The sequence below is a fragment of the Taeniopygia guttata genome, chromosome 5 (assembly GCF_048771995.1).
Source record: "Taeniopygia guttata chromosome 5, bTaeGut7.mat, whole genome shotgun sequence".
Taxonomy (NCBI): domain Eukaryota; kingdom Metazoa; phylum Chordata; class Aves; order Passeriformes; family Estrildidae; genus Taeniopygia; species Taeniopygia guttata.
The window spans coordinates 21,245,340-21,270,964 of record NC_133030.1 but is presented as its reverse complement, the minus strand read 5'-3'; the positions used below and the strand labels follow the sequence as shown (position 1 = coordinate 21,270,964).

The following is a 25,625-nucleotide window of genomic DNA, read 5'->3' as shown; positions in this document are numbered from 1 at the left end:
CACCCCCAGTTCTCTCAGCTGCTCCCCACAGGACTTGTGCTCCAGACCCTTCTCCATTGCCCTTCTCTGGATTCACTCCAGCACCTCAGTGTCCTTCCTGTAATGGGGAGTCCTGGACTGGACACAGCGCTCTAGCTGTGGCCTCACCAGCGTAGGGGGACAATCGCTGCCCTGGTCCCGTGGCCACGCTATTCCCAATAGAGCCCGAAGCACTCTGGAATGAACGTGTGTGAGACCCAGGGCGGGTGCTGTGCCTCAGCCTTGGCAAACCTCCCTGTCTGTCACCTGCGGAGCCACTGGTGTGGCTGCTGCACTGCAGCCCTGCTTGGCCGAGCACAGCGGGCAAGGGGCTCTGCTGGAAAGCTCAGGTGACACACACCTGCACAGGCAGCCCCCTGTGCCCCCAAGTGGCACAGGACACCCACGGTGCATGTTGAGCACCCTGTGTCTTAAAGGCATGAACAAATTCTGGTCAGCCAGGATGCTTTTGGCCTTCCCTCACAAAGCCTCCTGGATCACCCCTGCCCGAAAAGGTGGTGACTCCTCTGGCTCGAGCCCCTTGGCCCCTCAGGGCAGCCTCCCTGGTTTCAGAATGTCACTGTCAGGATGACATCCATGTCCCTGTTGGACACTGCCGAGCCAGGTTATCATCAGGTACCTGCCTTGCCTGGTGTCCACAGCCTTTGTCTGGTTTTGGTGGGCTTTTGCCTGGCTTCAATGGGATTTTTTCAGGTTTCAATGTGGTTCTGACTGGTTTCTTGTAAAGAGGGCATGGGCTAGTTAAGGCAAGGACTCATTATTTTATTCAGTTACACTGGAGAAAGAAACAACAGAGCTGAAATGATAGTTTAGCATTAGCATAGTCCTTGCAGGCCTCTCATGTAGAGGACATGAAAACTGAAGGGTAGCACTGTGTGTATTTCATGTACCAAAGAGAGGGGCAAACAATATATTTCTTGAACTTTATTATGAATCAGCAGTCTAGGATAAAGCAACTCCACTGTGAATAACGTATCTTCACATGTTTCACACGCTCATCTGATAAAGTTAAGCTCACTACAGCTGTACTTATGTCCTACTGAAAAACAATCAACAGGTCTGCTCCCATTAAGACAAAGCTAGTGATAGAGACAACAGACAAATATTGAGGGGGCTGCTACAGAAAGCAGCACCTTTTTCAGTGATCCAAGCTAGAAATGGACTCAGACCTTGGTCTACAAGAATAAGGTGCTAATGGGAGCATGTCTCTACATAAAACATCTTAGGGTTTGGACAAAGGGACAGTGTAATAGCAGTGTAAACTATTTACAGCCTTTGCTTACCTTTCTCTGTGTGTCCTTTTCAGATGAGAGGGACTCCACATCTTCTCCTTCACAAATCTGTTCAAGAATTTCACAGAATACAGGCTGCTTGGGGTTTCTCTAAACACAGAAAGATAGGTTAAGAGACTTGCGTCTAAGGAAAAGGTAGCTACCGGATTTACAATAGCTGCAAACAGGCTAATGTGGCCTGGCCTTTGTGCTTTGTCCAAAGGAGACTCTTGCCAGCTGCTCAGGTGCTTGGTTTCATAATGCCTATTGCATAAAAAGCTGGCCACAATGTCAGCCTTCTTTGTGTTCTTGTGTCTTTCCCACCAGTTGACCAAGCTTTGGCTCCTGTCCTCTCTGCAGGCATTACTAGCTCTCCCAAAGACTGAGTTGCAGCGTCCATTATCCTACTAAGAGCTGTGCTTATGCTTGCCCCCCTTCAGTATATCAGTATATTACTGCTCAGTAAAACATCCCTGTTTTACAAAAGCCCTGTGAACAGAAGCCCTCCCCAAGCTGTGAGCCTGGTGGGTTGTTTCTGTTAATAGGATATTGCTGGCTGCCAGCACAGACACATGATCGTCTCCTTCTGCCTGAATAAGTCAGTGGAGCTGCAGCAGTTATGGATACATGTGATCTTAATGTGTCACAAACACATGGTAAAAATTCAGCAGCATGAAATGTATTTGCTGATATCTACTGCACAGAGTTACACAGTTAGTTCTCTGAGTGTACAGCCTGGTTTTTTCTTTCTTTTTCATGTAAGCACTTTTATTTAATAAAATGTACAAAAACAAAAAAAAAGTATTATCTTCAAAATAATCGACATGAAATGAGACATTGTTTCTTTATTCAATATTTCAGCTGATGGTCAGTCCAGAAAGCTCTCTAAACTGTATTTGTTCCACATTCATTTTATCTGTCTTCTTTTTGTTTTCTTTCACTGTGTCTGCTTTTTTTGTGGGGTGGTTTTGTTTATGTCATGCCACTTGTATGTTTCAGCAGAGAGTACCAGCACTACCTACAACAAATAGAGATTTCACAATATATGTGTAGAGGCAGTTCTATCTGTGTTGTCAATGACAGTGTACACACTTCCAGTAAAGACACTGGAAATTGTGAGTAGAGACTTAACAGGAAAGAATGGGTCTAAACAATGGATGGATGAATGTACCATGTTAAATGGCATCCCCAGGACAAGCAGGTGGGTTGTTAAAAGGATAATGAGACTATAAAAAATATTTATAACATATATAACATATATGTTATATTATATAATATTATATAGTATATACTATATACTATATATTATATATTAAACACCAAAAGTGGTATCTGGAGAGGGGATTAAGAGCTTGAGTGTAGAACACCTACAACAGTAAAATGGTTAGTTACCTAGTATAGTTCCTGTAAATATTAAGCATGTTCTCACAGTTAACTAAGTGTTAAACTGTGCTGCTATGGATACTTCCTATATTGTGAGCAGATGTGCCCTGGCAGCAAGGGATGCATCTCAACTTAGAAGAGCAGGATGATATTTGCACTGGCACATATCTAATTTTCAAGGGTCCTGTCACCACCGTCACAATTCCAGAAAAGTTTGGGACTTCATAGGCCCTGTTCTTATCTTAGAGATTTCTTATCAATGTATTTCTAAATCTGGATTTTGTGCAATTATTTTTTAAAGCTACAACTGTCCAGGTGGAGCTGCCATTACCCATATAAGTTGCTAATGCCAGGGCACTACTATCTCAAGGTAGAAACACTTCATGTCTACAAAGAGGATCTCAAAACACTACTGAACAGCTAGGGGAAATGGGGAGGTTTTTTGGCTTGCACAACATCACACAAGCTGAACCAGAGGCAAAAGACTGAAATCCCAGTCCTTTATCCCTGGAAGTTATGTGCAAATCTGAAGATCTCCACACCATTCCTGTGCCTGTGATTACAGGCAAATCAGAAACAAAAACCTAGCCTGCTTCAGGTGACTGTAGTATTTTATTGCTGGCAGGGGAACTCTTTTAGGCAATGGACCTAAAGCTTGATGGTGTTTTACTAAATCACTAGGCTAGTGTTTCAAGTGTCAGTGTCTTAACAGTGATGGCTGCTGCCTGTGGCACTTTGAGATACAGCACTTCTGATTAATTCCTCTACTCCCTCGAGGAAGCCACTTCCTCAGCATAAAGTCATAGGCAAATACAACATTTACAAATAATCAGCCTGCTCAGTCACTGTCACTCCAGCAAAGGATGCTGAGCACATTTCCTCAGTGTGCACCTATAATCATTCAGCCATAGCTGTGCTCCCTCCAGGAGCTGGTGGGCTCAGGTGGGCTCCCTGCATGAACCAGGAGAAGCTTTTCTTAGGGCTTGCTGTGACTCAGCAACTCTGCCACACCTTGGAGGGCAAACTTGTCTTCCCAAGACTGGCACAGCCTGCCAAGCCAGCTTGTTCTGTGGCTCTGCAATTGCTGGATGTGACAGCAGAGGAGGGCAGGCAGGACTGTAGCGTTTCAGCAGCATTTCACCATTAGCTGCTCCTGCTTTTACAGAGCCATCGTGTCAGACCATGAGCATGTGAAGTGTGTTTCTGCTTCAGCTCTGCCAAGAAAACCATAGTCCTGTCCCTACCAACATGTTGTCTTCCCTTTGTCCCCCCAGGGCAGCTGAAGGATCCTCCGAGAGGTTGTTAGTTTCCAGTTTACCCAGCTTGTAGACTTGGGTTTCCCACAGGCACAGGGAAGCACCAGTGCCTGCAAGACAACCAGGAACACCTGCACAGGGGTCTGAAGCTGAACCTTCCCAGTAGTGATATCTGGCTGTTCAATCAACTCAGGCATAAAATGAAGTCATAGTTTAACCTCTTTTAATCTGGTTGAGGTTCACTCTTCTGAGCACTACAAGTTACATGTAGGAAACAGACACAGAAAAAGAGGGACAATTGGGTGCCTTGCACCAGAGTCCCCATCTCTGTTAACACTGAAAGAGTATTTGTAGAGTAAGGTCAGCCAAGACAGAAACACCTCTGGTTTAAACATAGCCCTTACAAAATCTATTGTTCATCTTACAGTTCAGGAGAGAATAAAGCCTATTAAAGAATTTTAATGATTTAATGTTTAGCTCAACATCTTATTAAAGTTGCGAAAACTAAGTAGCTTTAAGAAGAGAGAAGGAGCATTTCTGAACAATAACTTCATGGTTATGCTGCTGAGGGTGAACAGGGATGTTTGACTGCACCAGACCCACAAGTTAATCCATTTAGTTAAAACAAAATGTTCAAGTTCAGTTTTCTAATCTCATTTCAAACATTGATCCTATTAGCACTTCTAAGGCAAAGCTGCTGGAGAGTAGGGTTCGACCTCCATACCATGCCTGTGGCCCTGCTGGAAAGATGGAGGGAGGTTTTGGCACCAACCCATTTTGTTTTCACTTGAGAGCTTCGGCCATCCCCCTTCCATCTCCATGGGAGACCATATATCAGTATTGGTCATCCTTTTCTCCCACCCGCCCAGCACTAGCAATCAGTGGCATATCACCTGGGAGCAAAAAGCAGACAGAACCTGTTACCTTTGCTGACCTGCCAGCAAAGTGCACAGTGTGGGCCCAGCATGCAGGTATGGGAGCCTGCTGGGTGGCTGCACAGGAAAGCTGTCCTGACTAATCAACCCCATCCGTCTTGGGATGGAGCCTCTCTTTTTCTGAGAGGATGCTGAAGTCTGGCAAGGTGTGCCAGCAGTGTGGGCAAAGCACTGATTTCTTCCCATCCATTTCCTAAAAGAGCAGAGGAAACATTGTTTGGTGAGGGCATGGTCAAAAGACAATTTGACATAATTTGTTAGAAACTCCATAAACCTTATTACATGGGAAAATGGGTGAAGAAATGGAAGCCTAATGATCCTAAACATTAAGTCCTGGTGCTAGCATTGTCCCCGTATACATGCAGGGTGATTTTAATTGAGCCTTTTGGTTATTTTGGCCAGGTAAAAGGGTTGGAGGTTATCTCCCATCCAAACATAATGCTTGGGAATCATGGGGAACAGGGGAAGACCTGGGTACATCAGTTATTAACATCAGAGGCAAATTGTTCTAGTAACAAAACAGAGTGTGTACTGTAAGCAGAAGAAATAATGTATAGTTTCCAACAAGCATCTGAGGTTGAAACACAAGTCCAGCCATAAAGGTGAGCAAAATTTAATTTAATATCTGTTAAACAACTTACACGTGCAGCACCCAGTGCAGGTACAGAGAAATTGTCTTGGATGACTGGTGTACAGCACCGGTCATCCTTCTCTGGTCCTAACTGACCTGACAGGAACCTTGCAGTACTTCCCACCCCAGGAGAGCTTGTAATCTGGTGATTATAGATACATTTGGGAGGTGCAGATTGAAATTTCCATGGCAAAGGGAGTTATATCACTGTCTCATTAAGACTGTTGTATAAAAGAAGCACCATCTCAATTTCTTTTCCCTCTGGCCGTGCTTCAAAAGAAAACATACCTAAGGGCTCTTGAGCTGTAAAGAGTCCAGTATCCTGGAAGGAGGCCCAGGATTTGGGATGCTGACCAAACTGAACTCCTGGGGACTCAGGCCAAATGATACAGAGCTTCTGCACCATGATTCAGATGTCACCTGTCTGACCGTCTCAGGGCCCTCCCAGGGATTTTTTGATACCTTAAAGCTTACAGAGCAGCTGAGCAGGAGGATTGCAGGATTGCAATTTTAGCCTGCAGTGTCTTAATCCCATTTCAAGCACTTAAATGCTTTTGCTAGAGATACTAATATGACAGAGGAGAAAAGAGAGCAGAAATCTGCTACAAGTACTTGAATACAGATCCCAGGAGAGAGAGTGTTCATTTTTCTTCTGCTTCATTAGATGTGCACTAGGTACTGGTTTTATTATGTAGTTACCTATTAAAAAAATGTCACACTGTTCAGCAACAGTGCTAATTACCAGCATAACCACATGACCACTCTGGTCTAATGATAGTCCTAAACCCATGTTATCTTTTAATAGCTAAGCTGATTAAACTAGCACAGAGGAAAAACAAGTTAGAGAAATTACCTTCATGGTACTTCTCCTAGGAAAATTAAGGTGCTTTTCAAGCATGCAAAGTGCATTTATTGTGTCGTTTCCCAACCACCCATGATACAGCTGCCTAGTAACTACTGAGTTTCTGTGAAATGGTAGCAGGAGACCAAAAGAGATGATAGAAACAGGCTGGATTACCCAGGCAAATTTGTGAACACAGTCATCTAATCAGGTACATGTCATAAGCAGCAGTTGCAGGTTATTTTTGCTTTAAGCTTTTCCTTTCTCTTCTCTTTCTTCCCTTTCAACTCCACCACAAAAAAGGTATGTCATTCCCCCAAACTGGTCAAGATGAAAACTTGCACATAGTTTAAGTACTGCAGCCTTGAAATGCAGAGCCAAATTCTGTTTTTAACCCATTGTTCCACTGGGTAGGAAGCAACAAAGGAAGATGTTTCCCTGTCTCAGTGGCAGGAAGGACCACTATGATCAGCTGACCCGTCTTTTGAGAACTACGATGACTAAATGAGCAAAGAAAAAACAAGGTGGAAAAATAGCCTTCACAGTACTTCAAGGAAAATGAAGATGCTTTCTTTATCTTAGCCCCATTCTCTTCCTATCTATCCTGACCTGTTGCCCTCATGATCTGGAACATGCATGCAAAGATGAGGAGTGCCTGTCAAAGGGATTAGGCTCCTAAAAAGTCTCAGTGCAATTACTTCTGCAGGTAGTTCCCATCTCTAAGATAAGAAATGCCTTACAGAGACCTCATGATCCACTTGACGATGCTATTTAAGCCTTTTAAAATTAGGAACATGGCACAGGCATACTAAGGATGCCATATCCAGGCTGAAGAGAGCTGGAACTAACCTTAGGATGGCTCAAGAAAGATGCCAGCATGCAAGGGTAGTTCTTCAGCCCCTGCTTGAGAACAAAAATATTCAAACTCAATGGATCTCACCAAGGACTTGACTGTAGCAAATGTGTAACACTCCCTGAGTCTCCCTCCAAGTCTGGATTTTAGATAGCTGATTTAATTCCTTGTGTTTGAGGATTTCATCTGACAGCTTCTTTCAAAAAAGTTATTTCACTGTTGGTGTGAAAGAAATAGGACATCAATGAATAAGAGTTTTTAAACTATGCTTGGAACATCATGCACCAGAGAGCTCTGAAGAGTGTCTGGTAACTGTGATACCCCAAACAGATAAACCCCACACCCATATGTTTTCTGTAGCATTTAAAGTATTTCAGAAGTTTCTCACCAAGGCACTTAAAAAATATATAAATGTTCAGAAATATTCTGTTTTCTGGACAAATTATACAAAATAGTAAGAGTCCATTGTTTTTTCCTACCTGAAAGATCTTCTGTGTTACTGTGAGTCCAATATTCATCCTGTAGGGATAATGTGATGATGTGATGTCAGGAGTGATCATTACATGCTAGGGCTGCTTTTATATCTATCAGAATTTGTCCTTTTTTTTTTTTTTTTTTTTTTTTTTTAATAAATTAGAGAATATAAATACTGAATGACTCTTCCGTGACCTGACTGGAGAAACCCACCTAATTTCCTGTATCTCATCTCCTTCTCATCCCATCTGTCCTGACCTTCTTGCCCTCATAGCATGGGATTAGGTTCCTGGAAAGTGTATGGAAAGTGTAGGTGATTGCAATTAACTATTTGTGTAATTTTTTCAACATCTGAGGAAAGCAGTGCCTTGCAGAGACCACCTGACCCGCTTCAGACATGCTATGGAAACTTTTCATGTTCAGAGAGACAAAGGCACACTGAGGGCCACAAGCTCAGAAGTATTTGCAAATGTCTGTCTTACAGGACTCACAAAGGCATCAGCTGGGGTTAGTACTCAGCCTTGAGGATATAGGCCTAAATAATATGCATAAAGCTGCTAAGAAAAACCTGGAACCTCTGTCCAAGCCTTGCACATCTATTGTAAATGCAGGTGACCCCAATGGGAAGAAATGATGATGTCTGACTCAATTCAGAAGGCTGAATGATTTCTTTATTATAACTATGCTAAAATACAATAATACACTATATGAAAGGAGAATACTAAAACTACATACTACTTTCTCTGACTCTAACTCCAACACAACTTGTGAGCCTCTCTCAAGAGTCCAGCCCCAGGTGGATTGGATTGGCCATCAGGCTCAAACAATCCTCACCAGAATCCAATCAAGCACTCACTCCAGGTAAACAATTCTCCAAACACATTCCACATAGGAAAAACAAGGAGCAGAAATAGAAATTGTTTTCTCTTTCATTTCTCTCTGTGCACCTCTATGAAAAATCCTGAGAGGGAGAGAAATGTGCTTGCCACACACATGGATAATAAGATAAATTCTACTTTTACTGGGTGTTTTTCATTCATTTTTTCTCCTTTTCATTAGCCTCTCCTCTTATGTAATTGTATGCGGGTAAAATATTATTTTTAATTAGTCTCAATTAATAGCTCGGTATGGTGCGTTAGAAATGCTGTGTGTGCACTTGGAGGATTTCTGTCAGGCTTCTAAGGCTCATTCCTTGCTCTATTACTCGGCTTTGTTTGTGCATTGATGTAGTGTCGATTTTCAATCACCCCCCGAGGCAGAAATAGGTGACCTATTTTTCAGCCCTGGTCATCTGCTAATGTAGCCGTCCCTCCCTCTATCCTTTAACCCCTTCTTCCCTCCTTCCCTCTCTGCAGAGCATATGGTGTCTCCCAGCCCTACAGGGACCTGTGGCTGTCCTGCAGACGCCTTTAGGACCGTGGGGACCGCTCTGCAGCAACAGGCAGATAATCTAGGAGGCAGTGCTGGGGCAGGACTGCGTGCACAGCATCAAAGAGGGTTGCACTTCTGCCTCTGTGCTGCAATGTCAACTCAATAGCATCCCAAAAGCCATCCAGGCCCAGGTACCAGCCGAAAAGTCCCAGGACACCTCACCTTCTCACAGGCACCCAACCACTTCAGGGCTGACCAAAAGTTAAAGCAAGTTATATGGTGTCTCCACTGGGAATTTTCCCTCTCACAGAGGCAGTGGTTCCTCCCAGGGGCCTCCTCTGTTATCACAGCTTTTATGAAGCAGATATTGGGCGTTGCCTTGTAATCTGCTTCAACAGCAGTTTTGCTGTCCTGGCTAGACCCTTCCTTACCCTGTGTAAGGAACTTTCAGCTGAAGGCAGCAGGGCTGTTTGCTTGCACTGTGGCGTTTTCAGGCAGTACCAATTGAGTGCTTGGCTCTGGATGGAAGGCAGTAATCTGCAAGGTTGTCAAGGCTCTGGCCTTGCTGGCCCAAGGCATTTGCAGATCAATAGTGACAAAGGATGTGGAAAAGACTGTGCTACTTAATGGCTTCTTTGCCTCAGTGTTTAATAACAAGATCAGCTGTTCTCCAGGTACCCAGCCCTCTGAGCTGGAAGGCAGAGATGGGGAGCAGAACGAAGCCCTCATAATTCAGGAGGACAGGTCAGTGACCTGCTACACATCTAGACATACACAAAGCTATAGGTCCTGATAGGATCCACCCAAGGGCACTGAGGGAGCTGCTGGAAGAGTTTCCCAAGCCACTTCCAACCATTTGCCAGCTGTCCTGGTGAACCTGGCGCCCAGCTGACTGAAGTCAGCATTTGTAATGTCCATGTACAGAAGGGTGGGAAGGAGGATTTGGGGAAGGACAGACTTGTCAGCCTGACCTTGGTGCCAGGGAAGGTCATGGAGCAGACTGTCCTGGTGCCAGCATGTGGCACACACTGGACAACCAGGGGATCAGGCCCAGCCAGGATGGGTTTGTGAAACCATCTGCTGCTTGACCAACCTGATCTGCCTCTGTGACCAGGTGACCCACTCAGTGGATGAGGGAAGAGCTGTGGATGTTGTCTGCCCAGACTTTAATCAAGCCTTTGACAGCATTTCCCACAGCATTGCCTGAACAAACTGGCTGCTCATGGCTTGATTATGTGCACTCTTTGCTCAGTAGAAATTTTGCAGGATGGCTGGGCCCAGAGATGGTTGTGACTGAAGTTAAATCCAGATGGTGACTGTTCAGAGAGGGTGTTCCCCAAGGCTCAGTGTTGGGGCCAATTCTGTTTAATATCTTTAGCAATGATCTGGATGAGGGGATCGAGTACCCCCAGTCAGTCTACCGATGATACCAGGTTGGGTGGGAGTATTGACCTCCTAAAGGGTAGGAAGGTTCTGCAGAGGAGTCTGGACAGGCTGGATCAATGGGACAAAGCCAATAGCATGAGGTTCAAGCTGAAATGCCAGGCCCAGCCCTTGGGTGACAAACACTCATGTAATGCTACAGGCTGAGGGGAAAGTGGCTGAAAAGCTGTCAGGTAGAAAAGCACCTGGGAGTGCTGGTTGATGGTGGCTGCATATGAGGCAGCAGTGCCCAGGTGGCCAAGAAGGCCAATGGCATCCTGGCCATCAGAAATAGTGCGGCTAGTGAGACTAGGGAAAGGATCTGTACTCAGCACTGATGAGGTCACACTATGAATCCTGAGTTCAGTTTTGGGCCACTTACCTCAAGAAACACATTGACGTGCTGGAGTGGGTCCAAAGAAGACCAACAGAGCTGGAGAAGGGTCTGGAACACAAGTCTTCTGAGGAGCAACTGATGGGGATGGGGATGATCAGCCTGGAGAAAAGGAGGCTCAGGGGGATCTTATCAGTCTGGAGAGGTTGTCACAAGGTGGGAGTTGATGTCTTCTTCCAAGCAGCAAGTGACAGGACGAGAGGAAAATGCTTCAAGTTGCAACAGGGAAGGTTTAGACTGAATGTTGGGGAAAATGTCTTCACTGAAAGAGTTGCCAGGCATTGGAACAAGCTGCCCAGGCGAGTACTAGAATCACCATCCCTGGAAGTGGTCAGAAGGCATGTGGATGCAGCAATTTGGGATAAGGTTTAGCGGTGAGCACAGTAGTTCTATGCTAATGGTTAAAGTCTATTACTTGTAGGTCATTTCCAACCTTAATGATTCTATGATTCTAAGAATGCAGCGGCACCAGGTGATTTTTGTACAGTGGCCAAGGTCAGACTCTAACCTGTGGTACCCAGGACTTTTGACTGGTTTTACAATGCAAATGCATTTCCAGTTTGGTTAGTTTATGCACTGGCTTTATTGACTATACATGTCTCCCTTCTCACAAACAGCAGGTGGCATGTTTTGATCAAGAATATAATTGCTCTGTCAGACTCTGGCAGGGCTGGGTAAGATGCAGTGATTGGGAAAAAAATAATGCAGTGGAGATGCTCTGTCACTAATTTTTAATCTTAACTTCAAGCTAACACAAAAAAGATCCATTCTTCTGGGGCAATCCTACAGCAAGGGAAGTGTAGTGTTCCCCCTTGCAGCAGCTCAGATGAAGGTGCTCAGGCACCTCAGGCTGTGGGAGGGACTGAGAATATAATATGCCCCTGCTGACGCACTGCTGCTGCATTTTAGACATTTGGTAAAGTTCAGTGGGGAAAGCCCACACAATGTACAGAAGGAATTTACAGCCAGGGCTGGAAGTAGATACTGAGTTCTAAATACTTCCATGTTCTCATTTAGGTGATCAATTGCTGCACTCCCATATGCCTCATGTACAGGGTGTGAGTTCACAGAGATTTCAAACTTCTGATTTCCCATGCAAGGAGGAGGAGGATGTCTTCAGGCATTTCATCAACTACTACGAGAAAGGCCACCCAAAGTAAATCTCTGCCCCCTGGACAGGAAAAGCAAAGCAGTGCTAGAAGTTTGATTTCATTCTTGTTGAATTAAACTCTGGACTTCTGCAACTGATAAACAGCACATTTTGGAGCAGCATTTGCTTGGACACATTATTTGCAAGCACCCAGCCTTGAGTCTGGCTCTTTTCAGCTCTGCCAGCTCCTGCAGCAGCCTTGGGACCCTATAGAATCATACTTGTGTCCTTGGGGTTTGATCTGTCCCAAGCCTTCACAAAGGACAGGATGCTCAGCACAGCCATTTAAGCCTGTGGCATGGAGCAAAGCTAAAAGGGACAATACAGAAGTGATGAACAGGGGAATAAACGTACATTTTCTACATGGGAATCTGGTTTGACTTGGGATATATACAGGGATTGATTTCAATTCAACAGAATCAAGGATAGTTAGTTACTTCCTCAAGATTCCCAAGCACTCATATCTAAACATATGTAGAAATGATAAATATATATCTAGAGAGAGATAACACACATAGCAATTTTATATACATAACCTCCAAAAAGGGACAGTACAGAAGTGAGGGACAGGGAAGAAAATTAGTGTATATATGTGTATAGACAAATAACTCTTTTCAACAGCACCAAAAGGATCAGTTGCAAGAACTTTTTAACACCAAGCAGAGATGCATCATTGCCGGGTGTCTTTCCTTTCAGAAGTAAACAGCAAAACACTGGCTCTTCAAGCCAAAGGACCAGGATGTCTGTGCACAGGTTGGGCACTGGCATATTTCTTATTAAGACAAAGACAAACAAAAGTCTACATGAGAGAAATTATTTCCACCTGCTGTCAAACAACACTCAGTCAGCAAACAGAAGCAACTCCAAGAGTCTGCATTTACTCCATGGTAGGCAAGAAGAAAAGAGAAAATTACAGATATGCTGATGATTTCCCTTTACTGCTCTACTTTTTCCTGGTGATGCTAAATCCTCCCTATACCCTTGACAAATGCAGGTGTCTCTGCAAACAAGTGCTGTTTTCTTGGACATTAGTTTATTTTTTCCCCCCTCCCCCAAAAAGATCATTTGTTCCCTTTGGGCATTTGCCTTTCCCAGATTCTCATCTCAGGATTTCCATACCTTCCATATTCCCTCCAAAGAAGAAAATGAGGGGATAGATAAATAGATTAACTTGTTCTGAAAACTTGCATAAGCTTCATGATATTAATGCTGAAATCAGGCACCAAACAAACTGTTGCCTAGCAGAGATGCTATTTCCACTGGCAAAATGGGGGTTTACTATTACAGATTTTCTAGGGCTGAGAAAAATTTAGCAGAAGCCACAAAATATTGCCATGTGAGTATTTCCATAGTAGGGTTTTAGTATACAACAAAAATCTCACTCCCAGGAAAGCTACACCCACCATCAGTGTTTACTCTGTGAAATCGAAGGCAGGGGTGGAGATAGGATGGGTGATTCCCCCTTCAAAAGGGAAACTGGAGCTGTGTTTACTTTGGGAAATGAAGTCTGGTGAGCAACTCTTCAGAGCAGATGATTGTGCCACCTTGTGGCTTTGCTTAGTACTAAGCTCTGAAGTATTTATGAATATTTTAACATGGACGTCTCCCCATAAATGTCAGATGTGGCCAGGAGGACTAGGACAGTGATTGCCCCCCTGTATTGGGCACTGGGGAAGCTACATATAATTTGACAGGTTCCAAAATCCAGAAGTGGTTAAAAATGTGAGGGTAGAACATGCCACTCCAATTAAAATAAATAAATAAATTTGAAAACACTAACCCACCTTCAAAATATACTGTAATTTAAAGTGTTTTAAACAACCTCAAATGACACACAACATATGAAGTGAAAATTACTTTTAAAATGACAGTCATTTATTTTTTCTCTAGCCAGAGAAATAGGAAGAAAAATATTCTACTCCTTTGATATCTGCCTTCTCCTTTTTTTTTTTTTTTTTTTTTGTGAGCAAGCTGAAAAGCCATTCTGTGCTTCTTCAGGTCTTTCTTCCCCAACCTTAAATGCACTCATGGCAATGAAATCCAATCTTCTGTTGTAAGACTGAGAAGATTTTGATCCCTACACCTGCTACTGCCTTTACCAGGCCTAACCTCTGAGAAGTACTTCTGGAACAAGACTAAAGATGGGATTCTAAATGTTTCCTTGTTGGCTGCATCTCTAAAAATCCAGCAAGATCTTGAAATAAACTAGACTCTTCAAGTGCTCAATTCACAAAAAAACCTACCCTCACTTCTAGGCGGAAACAAGATAACAACTTATAAAGTGAGACAAAATACAGTATCTTTCACAAGGCCCAGGGCAGGAGGCACATATTACTCAATCTCTTTCCTGATTTTTCAGGTCTGGTCCTCCAAGCAATTTCGCAAGTAAAGACAAGTGGGTTCCTTCAATTCAGCGTTCAGTTGAAGTGTGCTGCTTCATCCTCTACAGATACAGCAGTCAGCTTTCTACATTTTAGATTCTCAAACTTGGAACTTCTCTGAACCCTGTTTAATCCTTCCTGAGTTTGCTCACACACAGCATTCATCCCCCAGGTAACACTGTTCCCCAGGAACTGGGAGTAACAAACAGGTCCCCTAACTTTAGACTTCAGTGTTTCATGGATATAGCAGCCAAAACTGCAGAGGGAAGGGGTAAGAATGAGGAATAAGATCCATGAAATACTCACATATCTGCCAGGCCTGTAAGGGGTAAGCTTAATAGTCAGGTTGAGAAATATAAAACACCTGGGCTTCAGTTTATTGGTGGCTCCTGTAGCATATCAGGCACTAACAAGAAGGAATGGGAACTGAATGGGAAGGGAGCCTTTTTCCGTCACTTCTGAGAAGAAAGGATTTCTTTTCCAATCAGGGAAAAGTGTGGCAGGCAGAGGGAAGCCTTCCACCACTGGGTTTCAACATCTCGGGCTTGGCGAGCATTGTGCATGTAAATCACCCCCTCTTTGTCCACATTTTTAAACTTTTGTTACACTATTTTTACAGTGTTGGTGGTGAATTGGAAAGTACCGTTCCTAAACTATGACAGCACCTCAGCTCATGAGCTCCCTGCTACCTGAGTATTTCTGTCTAGTCTGGATCCAGGGAACCCAGTGTTGCTCCCAGCACCTGGGCTTTTGGTACAACCACCTACAACAGGAAAGAAGCTAAGGATATCAACCCTTCCAAACGCTGCAGGCTATGTATAGCATTGGAATTGACAAACCTTTGAAGCCTGATGCCCAAATTCTATTCTCATTTTTAATGACTGCCTATTTACAATGACCACAGTAAAATGAGCATAAGCTCTAAATCTGTATCCTTACAACCTGGAAGGAATTCAGATAGCTATGAGAGAAATTGTCTAAGAATTAAGTCCTAATTAATCCTGTAACAATAGCCTGGTAAACCAAATTAAAATACAATGGAAAGTATTGTCACTGTTCTCATGAGTCTTTCTTATACCCTTCTAGGCCATGCAAAGTTCAGTAACAAATATCGTTCCCCATGTAATAGATTGTCAAAGCTGTTGCTAGACCTTAAATCAGACTTATTGCCAAAGTAGCTTTGCCTTTGGGAAACTGTAACAAAAGGCATTAACCCCAATTAGGGCAAGCATAGATCCTGTCTTTACAGTCTGTCCAGAATATATGTAAACTGTTGACATTTTTCTATTCCAAAAGCCACTCCGGCTTCAAACCTATTTACTATTCATGTTAATTACAGACAAGAGACTAGTCTCTAATTGCAAGAGAAAATTCAAGACCTTATCCTGCTCTTTCCATGCCTCTTCCAGCTGTTGTGTTCTGTGAAGAATCCATCAAAACCCAAAGTGGCCAGACTCAAGTAAATTGCTTATCCTAATCTTCAGTGCAGCTGTGATCTTAGCCAGCTGATCTGGCAATACCCCTTGCAGTTTCGATCCTCACTTCATTTCTTCAATATACTCAGAATCCAGCAATTAGCCTGGCTCATCAAGCCTCCATTTCTCAGATGCTACCTTTGTCTCCAGTCTTAATTATAGACAAGTGCCTTTTTGTGATGCCTAAAACCACAACAGCATTGGCTCCTCTGCACACCAACCCTCTTTCTACCTGTGCTTTCTGAGCACAGCAAGCACCTGCCCTCCTCAGTGGAAGGCTGTGTGCAGCTCTGTGCTGTCAGCAGGGATGTGGGCAGCTTGCTGCAGAAACCACACAGCATGCACTGCCTTCCCTCCACCCTGCTCTCCACAGCACCACCATTCCCTAGCCATTCACTCAAAGGACAACCTGCATTAAACCCCTCAGAGCACAGGTGCGTGAAAAACAACCAAATCTATCCTAAAAAGCATTAGTTTCACATGAACTCCTCCTCATAAGTGTACAGGGCTTTTTGGCAGGGTGTGGGCACAGTTAGCTCAGCGTGCTGGGTCTGCCTGGCATGGAGCTCATGTTCCCGGGTCAGCTCTCATGGTGCTGTGCTTTGCATTGTTGGTAACACCCCAAGTGGTGATTTGGCTGCTCCTGAGCAGTGCTCCCACAGCACCAGTGCTGTCTCTCCAGCAGTAACACCTCACCAGTAGGTTGGGGGGTGGGCAGGATCTTGGGAGGGGACATCTCCCACACTGACCAAAGGGATATATTCCATGTGACACGATGTCTGATCAGCAATAAAAGCTAGGAGAAAGGAGGAGAAAGGAAGGGCATTAATAGCTTATTTATGATGTTTGTCTTGTGGAGCAACCACCATGTGTATGGAAGCTTTGAGGCTGGCTTAAAGCATGGAATGAGATCCATGGAGCTGAATTGTTTAGGACCAGGCTGTTCTTGAGTGCAGCTGTGAGCCACCCATGCTGTGGCAGAATGCATTTCAACCACTTTAGCCACTTCCTAGCACACATCCACAGTTATTCACTTCAACCCTCAGTGATGCTGCACAAAATCAGCTGAACACTTTGCTCTGCCCCGCCACAGACAGTAACAGCTGGGGCAATTTTGTAAAAGATCAGCACCAGTGGATTTGGAATTATGCAGCCTTCCCTGTGACCACAGGTTCAGCCCTGGGAATGTATTCAGATTCTGTTTAGACAAATGATGTACCAGAGCTTAAGAAATCTGTAAGCTGTGGGAATGTAAGGCTACAAAGATCCATCCAGACAGGTGAGCAAGCTTTTCTGGAGCAAAAAGAAAATACTGTGTCCTCTGGTTTCAAGAAACATCTGGAATTAAGGCACTGGAGAGTCAGAATGGTAGGTATGCTGTGCAGAAATCTGTATTATTGTGTGTATCTGACACCTCCCTGCAACTAGCCAGTGTCAGAGAGGGTCCACTCCAAGAGGACCTTTAGTTTTAGAGGGCCTTTTAGTTGTTTTTTTTTTTTTACAGGAGAGAAAGCCTAGCTACAGCCAGGAGTTCCAGAAAGATGAGTAGGGGTGTTATGCTTCATGCCATATGAAATCCTAAAAATCTTTCTGTACTTCTGGGTAATTTGGTTCAACTTTTCTAACACAATAGGATGATGGAAGGCCTGTTCCAGGCTGAGCAGAGCACCAGAAGTCCACATTTGTCATTTTCCTTCAAGCTCCAAATCCATTCTAACCAGTGGTGGTATAAATCACTAGGTGTAGGCAGTCATCATATGGCTGCTCCAGGCTCCATTTATATTAAGCATTATTAGCAAGGATAATGTAACCAAGAGGAAAAAATCCTTTGACATTTTCTGGTTCAGTATAATGCAAAGTCTGGACTTTGTAGGAAACAAGCAGGTCTCTGAAAGTGTATGCTCTATTTTTTCTCTAGCCTGGAAAAATCAGAAGAAACAGAACTGAACTTCACCATGACTGCTGATGACTGCTCAGGAACACTTCAGTCTGAGTCCCATCTAACCAGCATACAGGAGAAAGGGTATCTCCACTAAAAGTCATTTCGACTTCTAGGTTAAATCTCACTGATCTAAGACCACCAATATTGACTGTACAACTCAAGACTAAACTAGACTCAATGGAACTAGTTTTCAAGTATGTTCACCATTAAAAAAAAAAAGAAGTCATTATTTTAGAAGTTTACTTTGACATCCTACAGCATCCATTTAAGAGATACAATTAAAAAAGAAATACAGATCAGATCTGGCCTAGTCAGAACAATTGAGATTGTTCCTATATAGTGTAACAATTTTTGTAAGGTCATGATGCTGACAAACTTGTGGTAAGTTCTGCAGCTAACAACTCTAATTCTAAAGATGATTTACTTTCCAGCTCTCACTGTTGTTGTACATTTTAAAATTAAAACCAAGGAGACAGCACTATCCTGATCTTAAATAGTCTCTAAAACAGTTGTGGCTGGTGTCTCTACTGCAGGTGATGAAACAGCTTTGCTCATAAAATGGCTGCTAAGCATTTCTTTTTTAAAGCATTTATTATAAAACAAAATCCACATAATCTATAGTACAAAAGCAGAGTCTGTTATCTGTACAAATATTTATACAAAATACCAGTTACTTCAAACAAGCCTTTGGTTTTGTTAACATAAAGAAACATTGCAGTTTCATGACCAGAAAATTGTTAACCATTGTTAAAATGGTCTGAAGTGATGACAGCCTCAAACATTTTTTTACAACAGTATTACCAAGTCATTTGTGTGTTAGAAGGCCATGCTTGGAAAAATAATTGATACAGACTTTCTGTAACACAATAAAGATTTTATGACGCTAATGAAAATTGTGACATGCTGAAAACAGCATTAATTTAATCCCCAAACATGTAAATGCTACGTATTTTTGACAGATATTGGGATGTCTGTTGAAATAGATATGAATATATAAATCAAAGTTAACTTGAAAGAATGCATTTGAGAGGAACTCCAATATATTACAAATTCAAAACATGCATGCTCTAAAAAACCCTCCAAAATGGTAAGCTTACAGTTAGTTCCACAACTTGTGGCTGTATGTATTTTAACTGAAGAGAATCCTAAAAATAATACAAAGCTTTGTTAAAACCAGAGGAGTACAATGAACATTTTTCCCCCCAGTTTATATGTTAATCTGTTTAAAATACACAAGGCACTGAAGTATTAGGTTTGGTTGTCTGTTGAGGTAACAAATGCTACAAAATGATACACATATAAAGCTGTAATTATTAGGCTGTTTGCAGAATACACAATTTAATATAAATATAAAAAGATTACGTGTGGGTTATATAAAAATTCTTGGTACTCTTTGTATATTCCTGTACATTTACAATAGCAGCAATTGCGATACAAGTAGGTGAGTAGGGAAGCGGTCTGGGTTAGAGTTGTGTTTATGATACCCCCAAATTTCACACAGCTGTCCTCCCGCTTCCAACACTTTGTTTTACCTCCACAGGCTGATGAAGTCCATGTACAGCTATTTACAGGCTGCAGGATCTCCGTACAAACCAAAGGGGAACGTGGCTCCCTTTGCCAAGCAGCCAGCCCAGGAACGCTGTCACCAGAGCGGCCTCGTTATTTACAGGAAGGTGCATCAGTGGGAGCACTCGCTTTTCAGAGGTGTCAGTGGCGCTGAATTAGTCTGTCACTGGAACTGTCAAACTTGTTTTTCTCCTCTGACAAGTCCTTCTCTAACCACACTCTCTGCATGTGTTTTGTCGATACAAACCCACCCGTTTAGGAATTGTCATTATAATCTTCTATCCACCAGGATTCTGTGTTGGCTGGTGAGACCTAGCCCGGAGGTGGGCTGCAACAAGGGCTGTGGTTCATGCTGGGAACAGCCAGGATGTTGCAGCTTGTCACAGGTGTTTGGGAGCACTGTCAGCATGTCATGGCATGGCATTTTGAAGGATTTTGTTGTGGAATGCAGAAGACATATCAGACTGGTTTCCATCATTCCTATCAGCAGGCTTAACATTTAATTTTTCCTTTTTTTTTTTTTTTTTTACTTACAGGGAGTATGAGTCTATGTGAAAAAGCCCACAGCATAGCTGACCAACCTCAAAATAAACAAATGAAAGAAAATCACCCATTAGAAAATCTAAAGTTCTCAGGAAGGAGAGGCAGAAGACCTAACAGGATTGAAAATATCTATGCCTATTAAATATTTCTTTTAATGTGTAGTAAATACCTCAAGCTGTTTAGCTAAACTTACAACTTCCGTGGAAAGGCAGTTTTATATACAGCAATGAACAGAAAATGTTGCAGTACCTAAGGGAACAGCAGCAGAAACAGCAGACACCTCTCAGAGTGTAGGGTTCAGCCTTCCTTGAACCTCTTATTGACAAGGCAAATTTACAAGGAGGATTCTACTTATAATTCATAACTGAGTCACAACACATAACAACCACCAAATGACTGAGCTGTACACAGTTATCTTTGTGGCTTGTCTAAGGCTCTGTCCAAGCATGGACCTTTATAAAATATTCCTCAGCACTGTAACAGCAAATATACTGCTTCCAATTCAGGGCTCTCTGCCAGCATGGAGTGCATGTTATTAATTATTTGGAACATGTTTGCCTTCTGTTTTCATTTCCTGACATTAATGGATATAATTTGTAGTACAATTGTAAGCAGTTACTCATTTGGACTGACTCAACATAAACCCCAACAAAATTACAGAAGAGATCTGCTTCCAAAAATTCTTGAGGCCAACAGGACACACAACTTTTGTGATGTTTAACTGAGCACACTTGTGAATTAGCACAACATGCTGGAGAGGCTCTGAGGAAGGGCAGCACAAGAGCCCTCCCCAGCAAAGGGATCTGACCCTGCAGGCCACAGAGAAGTGACATCAGCCCAGTGTGACCAGCTCTTACTTGAATGCTCCTCCTTCCAAACCCTTTTCCACTGCTGTGCACAGAGCATCAGAATGTCAAAAGTTCCAGAATCTAAAGGCACCAGTTGGCATAAAAATGGTGAGAACATCATGAGCCCTGGACCTTGCACATTACTTTCTAGATACCAGGTGGAAAACAGATCTAGGGTAAACAAGCCTGGAGATTTCCAGAAAACCCATCCTAGGTCTATAAAACAGGTATTGAGGCAACAGACCATTTTGTTGTTACTTTGAAAAGAATCAGAACTTGTAGGTTCTGATTAGTGCCTGTACCTTTGCAAAGCACAGAAATTAAGGCTTATTACTGAAAATCAATGCCATTATTGCAAAATAATTTTGTTTCCCACTCATTTCTGCCTTCCTCTTTAGAATATGTTGATAATGGCATAATCACATTTTTAGACACAGAGCATTTTTTACTATAACACTATCCTGAAGAAATTATTATTTGTCATACCTACAGTGCTCTCTAGTGATCTGTCCAGACAAAAGAAATCTGAGTAAGAAATCTAAGGCAGCTGGGATAGAGCTCATAAAGTTTCCTCAGACTCAACTGGAACAAATTCACTACCCCTATTTATTAAAATTTAAAGATGCAGTGGCGATAGTCTAGTCTAGCTCAAGTCAAGTTATAATTTGCACAAACTGTTCCTTGAAATGAAGGAATCCTTGGCTATCAATGATTACTTGTCTATTTACCTTACAGCCTCACACTGCTGCTCCACCTGCCCTGCAGGACAGGGAAGCGGCTCTCTGCTGGGCCATCTGTCCTTTAAATCTAACACAGAATCAGCCATCTCATTTGCCCATTACTGGCTGCTCTCCAGACACCATTCCTTGTTACACCCTGAGTTGTTTCAAGTGCTAATATGCAGTCACAATGGGCCTGGACAATAGTGGTTGAAAACACTGATTCAAGTACTCACTAGCTCACACAGGTAGCTGAATCACATGTATCCCTCTGCAGATTATTAGGGTAGAAGTCCTAAAATGTCTCAGTCAGCTTTCTCACAGAAAACTTCTCAGTTATTAAAACCATGCTTAAGCCTCACCAAAACGCAACTTTCCCTCACACATTTCCTATTCATCCCTGAACTACCAGAATTTCTCATATGCACTCTCTAATTCCTTGCAAGTCCTTCTCTGATCCTTATCCAGAAGAAAATAGCACCTATTTTTTATATTTTAGCCTGAAAATTCACAGGATGGAAACCACTGAGAACACAGTGCAGATATTCCGGAAAGAAGTAATTTCTGTTGCTCAGATTTTCTTCCTGGTCTTTTCTAACACCAGGAGTGAAGTAATCCTTTTAAAGTATACAGTCTACAACAATCAAAAATGATATTTAGCATTTAAATGTTAAGATGCTAAATTTGTATACAGTCTTTTTTTTGGAAAAGGCTTTTAATGTCAGTAATATAGAGCGGTGTGGAGCTTTGATTTTCACCACCAAACTTCAAGTGCCTCAGCGAAGGCAATTCCTCAGCAAACATCAACAGCAAGAGTTTATGAATGTTCAACTGAAATAAAAATGTACATTTAATTCACCCAATTCACCAAACGCTTCCTTCCTTTTTAAAACCTAAGCTCCAAAAGAATGTGACTCTTAAGATAGTTCAATTCTCAGTAAAAATGCCAATTTTCTTGGATTCAATTCCAATGTTTCTAATAGGATACAAATCTTCAGATGGAGTGGTCAGGATTCTTATAGTTATGGCTCTTAAAAAAGATCAGTGGTTTAATGAAAAAAAATTAAATAATTATTCATCCAGTGTCATCACAGGAATACAGAAAAATCAATGTGGTATATCTCTAAGTTAGAACTGTGACATGAAATAACTAATGAATTCCTTATAAATAGTGAATAATTATCAAGCAGAAAATGATGTATGATATGAAATTGGACTACCAACTGCAGTAATGCAGAACAAATACTCTTTTATGCAATTCATTTAGCACATAAAATATCCTGTGGATGTATATTCTAATTTAGTTAATTGAAACATGATCACATGAGAATTGCTTTTTTTCACCAAACCACCGGTTTAGAGACTGGCTAAGTCACTCCAAGAGTAACAAGCTGTGACCTTGCCCATGCCAGCAAAATACAAAATTGCTAATGTTGACAGAAGAAGAGGAAAGAACCCAATCTTCAACTCCATTTCTGTACTCTTCTCTATGAAAAATCATCCTCTTTGTGCCTTATTTCTCAAGTAAAAATATAGACATGAAGGTAGTAAAAGCTACTTTAGGAGTTTTAGTAACATGTCAAAATGCTATCTTTGAACTATGCAGACAGGAAGAACAGATCTGAAAACACAAAGTGGATCAGAACACTGTGGTCCCAGCCCTTCCACCACCACAAGAAAGACCTCTCTCCTGGAGTTGTAGGGTTTTCTCTGATGTGCTCTCAAATAACTTGCTTAAAAGACCCAAAGCCAAGTACAATTTTAGTTCAAACAAGAAAAAAAAGTTCATTGTTGCCATCAATATTAAAGCAGTTGAAGGCCCAACACATCTGTTACTGAGCAGCTGCAGAAACAGGTGCAAGTTTGCATATTCAGAACTTCCCTCAGATGTCCCAAGCAGGCACTCACATTATCATCACCAGTGCTGATTTATAAAGTGCCATACAATACCCAATCCCTTTTGCTACAGAGAAAGAGCAATTAAAGCAAAAATTTGTCTTCTGAATTTGAAAGGGGCTGATTCTAGCTCCCCCATTCCCTAATATTTTTTTTTTGTAGGAATGGGAACAAGCACTTTGTTGATCTTGATGTCCTGAGGTTACAGCAGTTTGTACAAGTTAATCATTTTCATATCAACATGAATAGAAAAAAAGTATTTGTCTTTTCTCCCTCATCTGTACTTCTTTTCTACCTATTTCTAAATCTGAATCATGTGACAAATTTTTATGATACGTCTAAACTGATTTTTGATTTGAGCTATGCGGATACCATTTTTCTACAAACACCAGTTAAAACCCAAACAACTTTCCTCATTTGAATACAAGCGACCATTTTGTTCCACTTTGGAAAATGAATATTAAGAGATGAAGCAATTCTCTGATCAAGTCAACATGGGTGAACACTTCAGAAACCTGGTACAGTGATTACAGGACTTTTGAGAAAAAGAAAACTAGCACTGTGTTTTAAGAAGCAGCTGACTATTACTGCTTCTTCCCAGACACTGACTAAAGCTTTGCAAGGAAGATGAATGATCATGGTTGCATCACTATCAAAATGGTGAGTCTGACCCAATCTGCAGTTTGTTGGGCATTTCTCTTAGCTTAAATACCACTTCAAACTTGACCCTTGCTGTCATGCAAGGTCAGTACAACTGCAGTACAACTGCTTCTGCTACCATTCACCCAGTCAGGTGGGAAACTGGTTGGGCCTAAACCAAGTTTTTTAGAACTGATCTTATTTGCCCTGAATCAGTTACAGAATTGGCCACGTGCAGAGGGCCACTGCCATGAGGTAGGACATGATGCCTGTGGGTTTAGTTAACCTGGAAGGTTTGGCTAAGAGAAGTGTTCTTTCAGTTCAATGCTAAGCAGATGGAGAGGGAGGTTTGAAATTCAGGTCTTGGCACTCAAGTTCTGCTGGGAAGCATTCAGCTCACTTGCAAACAGGAGCATCTAAGGGTTGTGATCATGTATGTTTTCTTCCAGTGGTGGGGCAGGGATGATACTGACAATTGTATTTAAAATGCTGTTTTTTTCCTCTTGGAATAAGCCTGCATCTTTCTTTAGATGACCCCCCCCACCCCCACAAGCCACTTCATTTTCTTGTCTCATTAACAAAAATAACTACATACACTTTTTGCATGTAAAAAGGTGACTTAAAAATGTAGAAAGTTTCAACATTCCCTCCCCGAATCCATTAGCGACTGAGTCAGTTCCATGACTTCAAAAAGGCAAATATGGCACAAAAGAATGGAAATTAAGTTAAAAAAATCGATTTTATAAATATTCTTCCTCTGTACAATTTTTCACAGCCCCACCTCTCCCACCCATTTTTATTCACATTTAGTTTTGTTTAATTCCCACCCAGATTTATTTTTAAATCATAAAATATATATTTTTTAAATCTGTTCATATTTTAAAATATTTACAGGAAAAGTTCCTTCTGTTGAGGTCATGAAGAGTCTGTACAAGGAGAGGGTGGAGGGGGGTAGAGGTGAAAATAGCTTCGTTCCGTGGCAGGAGATGGAGGGCAGCTTTCTTCTGCCGACATGTACTGACTGCGAGGTGTGGGTGGAGGGGGATAAGGGTCTGAGTCTGAATTTAAATCTATATAGTATTTGTTGGCCTTCCATCGACTCGTGGTATAGTCACTGTCACAGACATCTGTGCTGCATGGGGTTGTGGGCGGAGCTATCCCTCGTATAAGGTATGGCCTGCACAAAACCAAAAAAGAACAAAGCACATGCATTAGTTGCAATCTGGGGAGAAAAGAAGGAAAAAATAAAGAGATTGAAGAGCTCAGTGTGCTCTGTCAAGACGCCTGCTCATTAACACGACGTGAGCCTTAATTCACACTCTCACAGAAATCCAACAAGAAGTACCTGAACTGTGTCAATTTTGAATGGCACAACTACCCTCAGCCAGCAGCACATTCTTCCAGCCCCTAACCTAACAGAGGAGACCACTACGACCATTTATCCCAGTCACTAACAAATAGGCTTAGTCATGAAAGAGTTTTAAGATGGAAAGAGCAGAAAACACCAATCTTTATACAGGATGCTCAGGGACTGTTACATAGCAATATAATGTACATAATTTGAATGGTCATTTATTAAGAGAGGAAGAGATTTTT

At 42.2% G+C, this 25,625-nt stretch overlaps 1 protein-coding gene across 4 annotated transcripts in view; it reads right to left on the bottom strand.

The window, feature by feature from the left end:
• Positions 1-18,390: 18,390 nt before the first annotated feature.
• LRP5 (LDL receptor related protein 5) overlaps positions 18,391-25,625 on the bottom strand; it is a 132,431-nt gene continuing 125,196 nt past the window's right edge. For all 4 annotated transcript variants that reach the window (XM_002199503.6, XM_072929834.1, XM_072929836.1 and 1 more), the window contains exon 23: positions 18,391-25,206. In XM_002199503.6, coding sequence (XP_002199539.2) covers positions 24,945-25,206 — 262 coding nt within the window. In that variant the 3' untranslated portion in view covers positions 18,391-24,944. The remainder of the gene's footprint in view (positions 25,207-25,625) is intronic.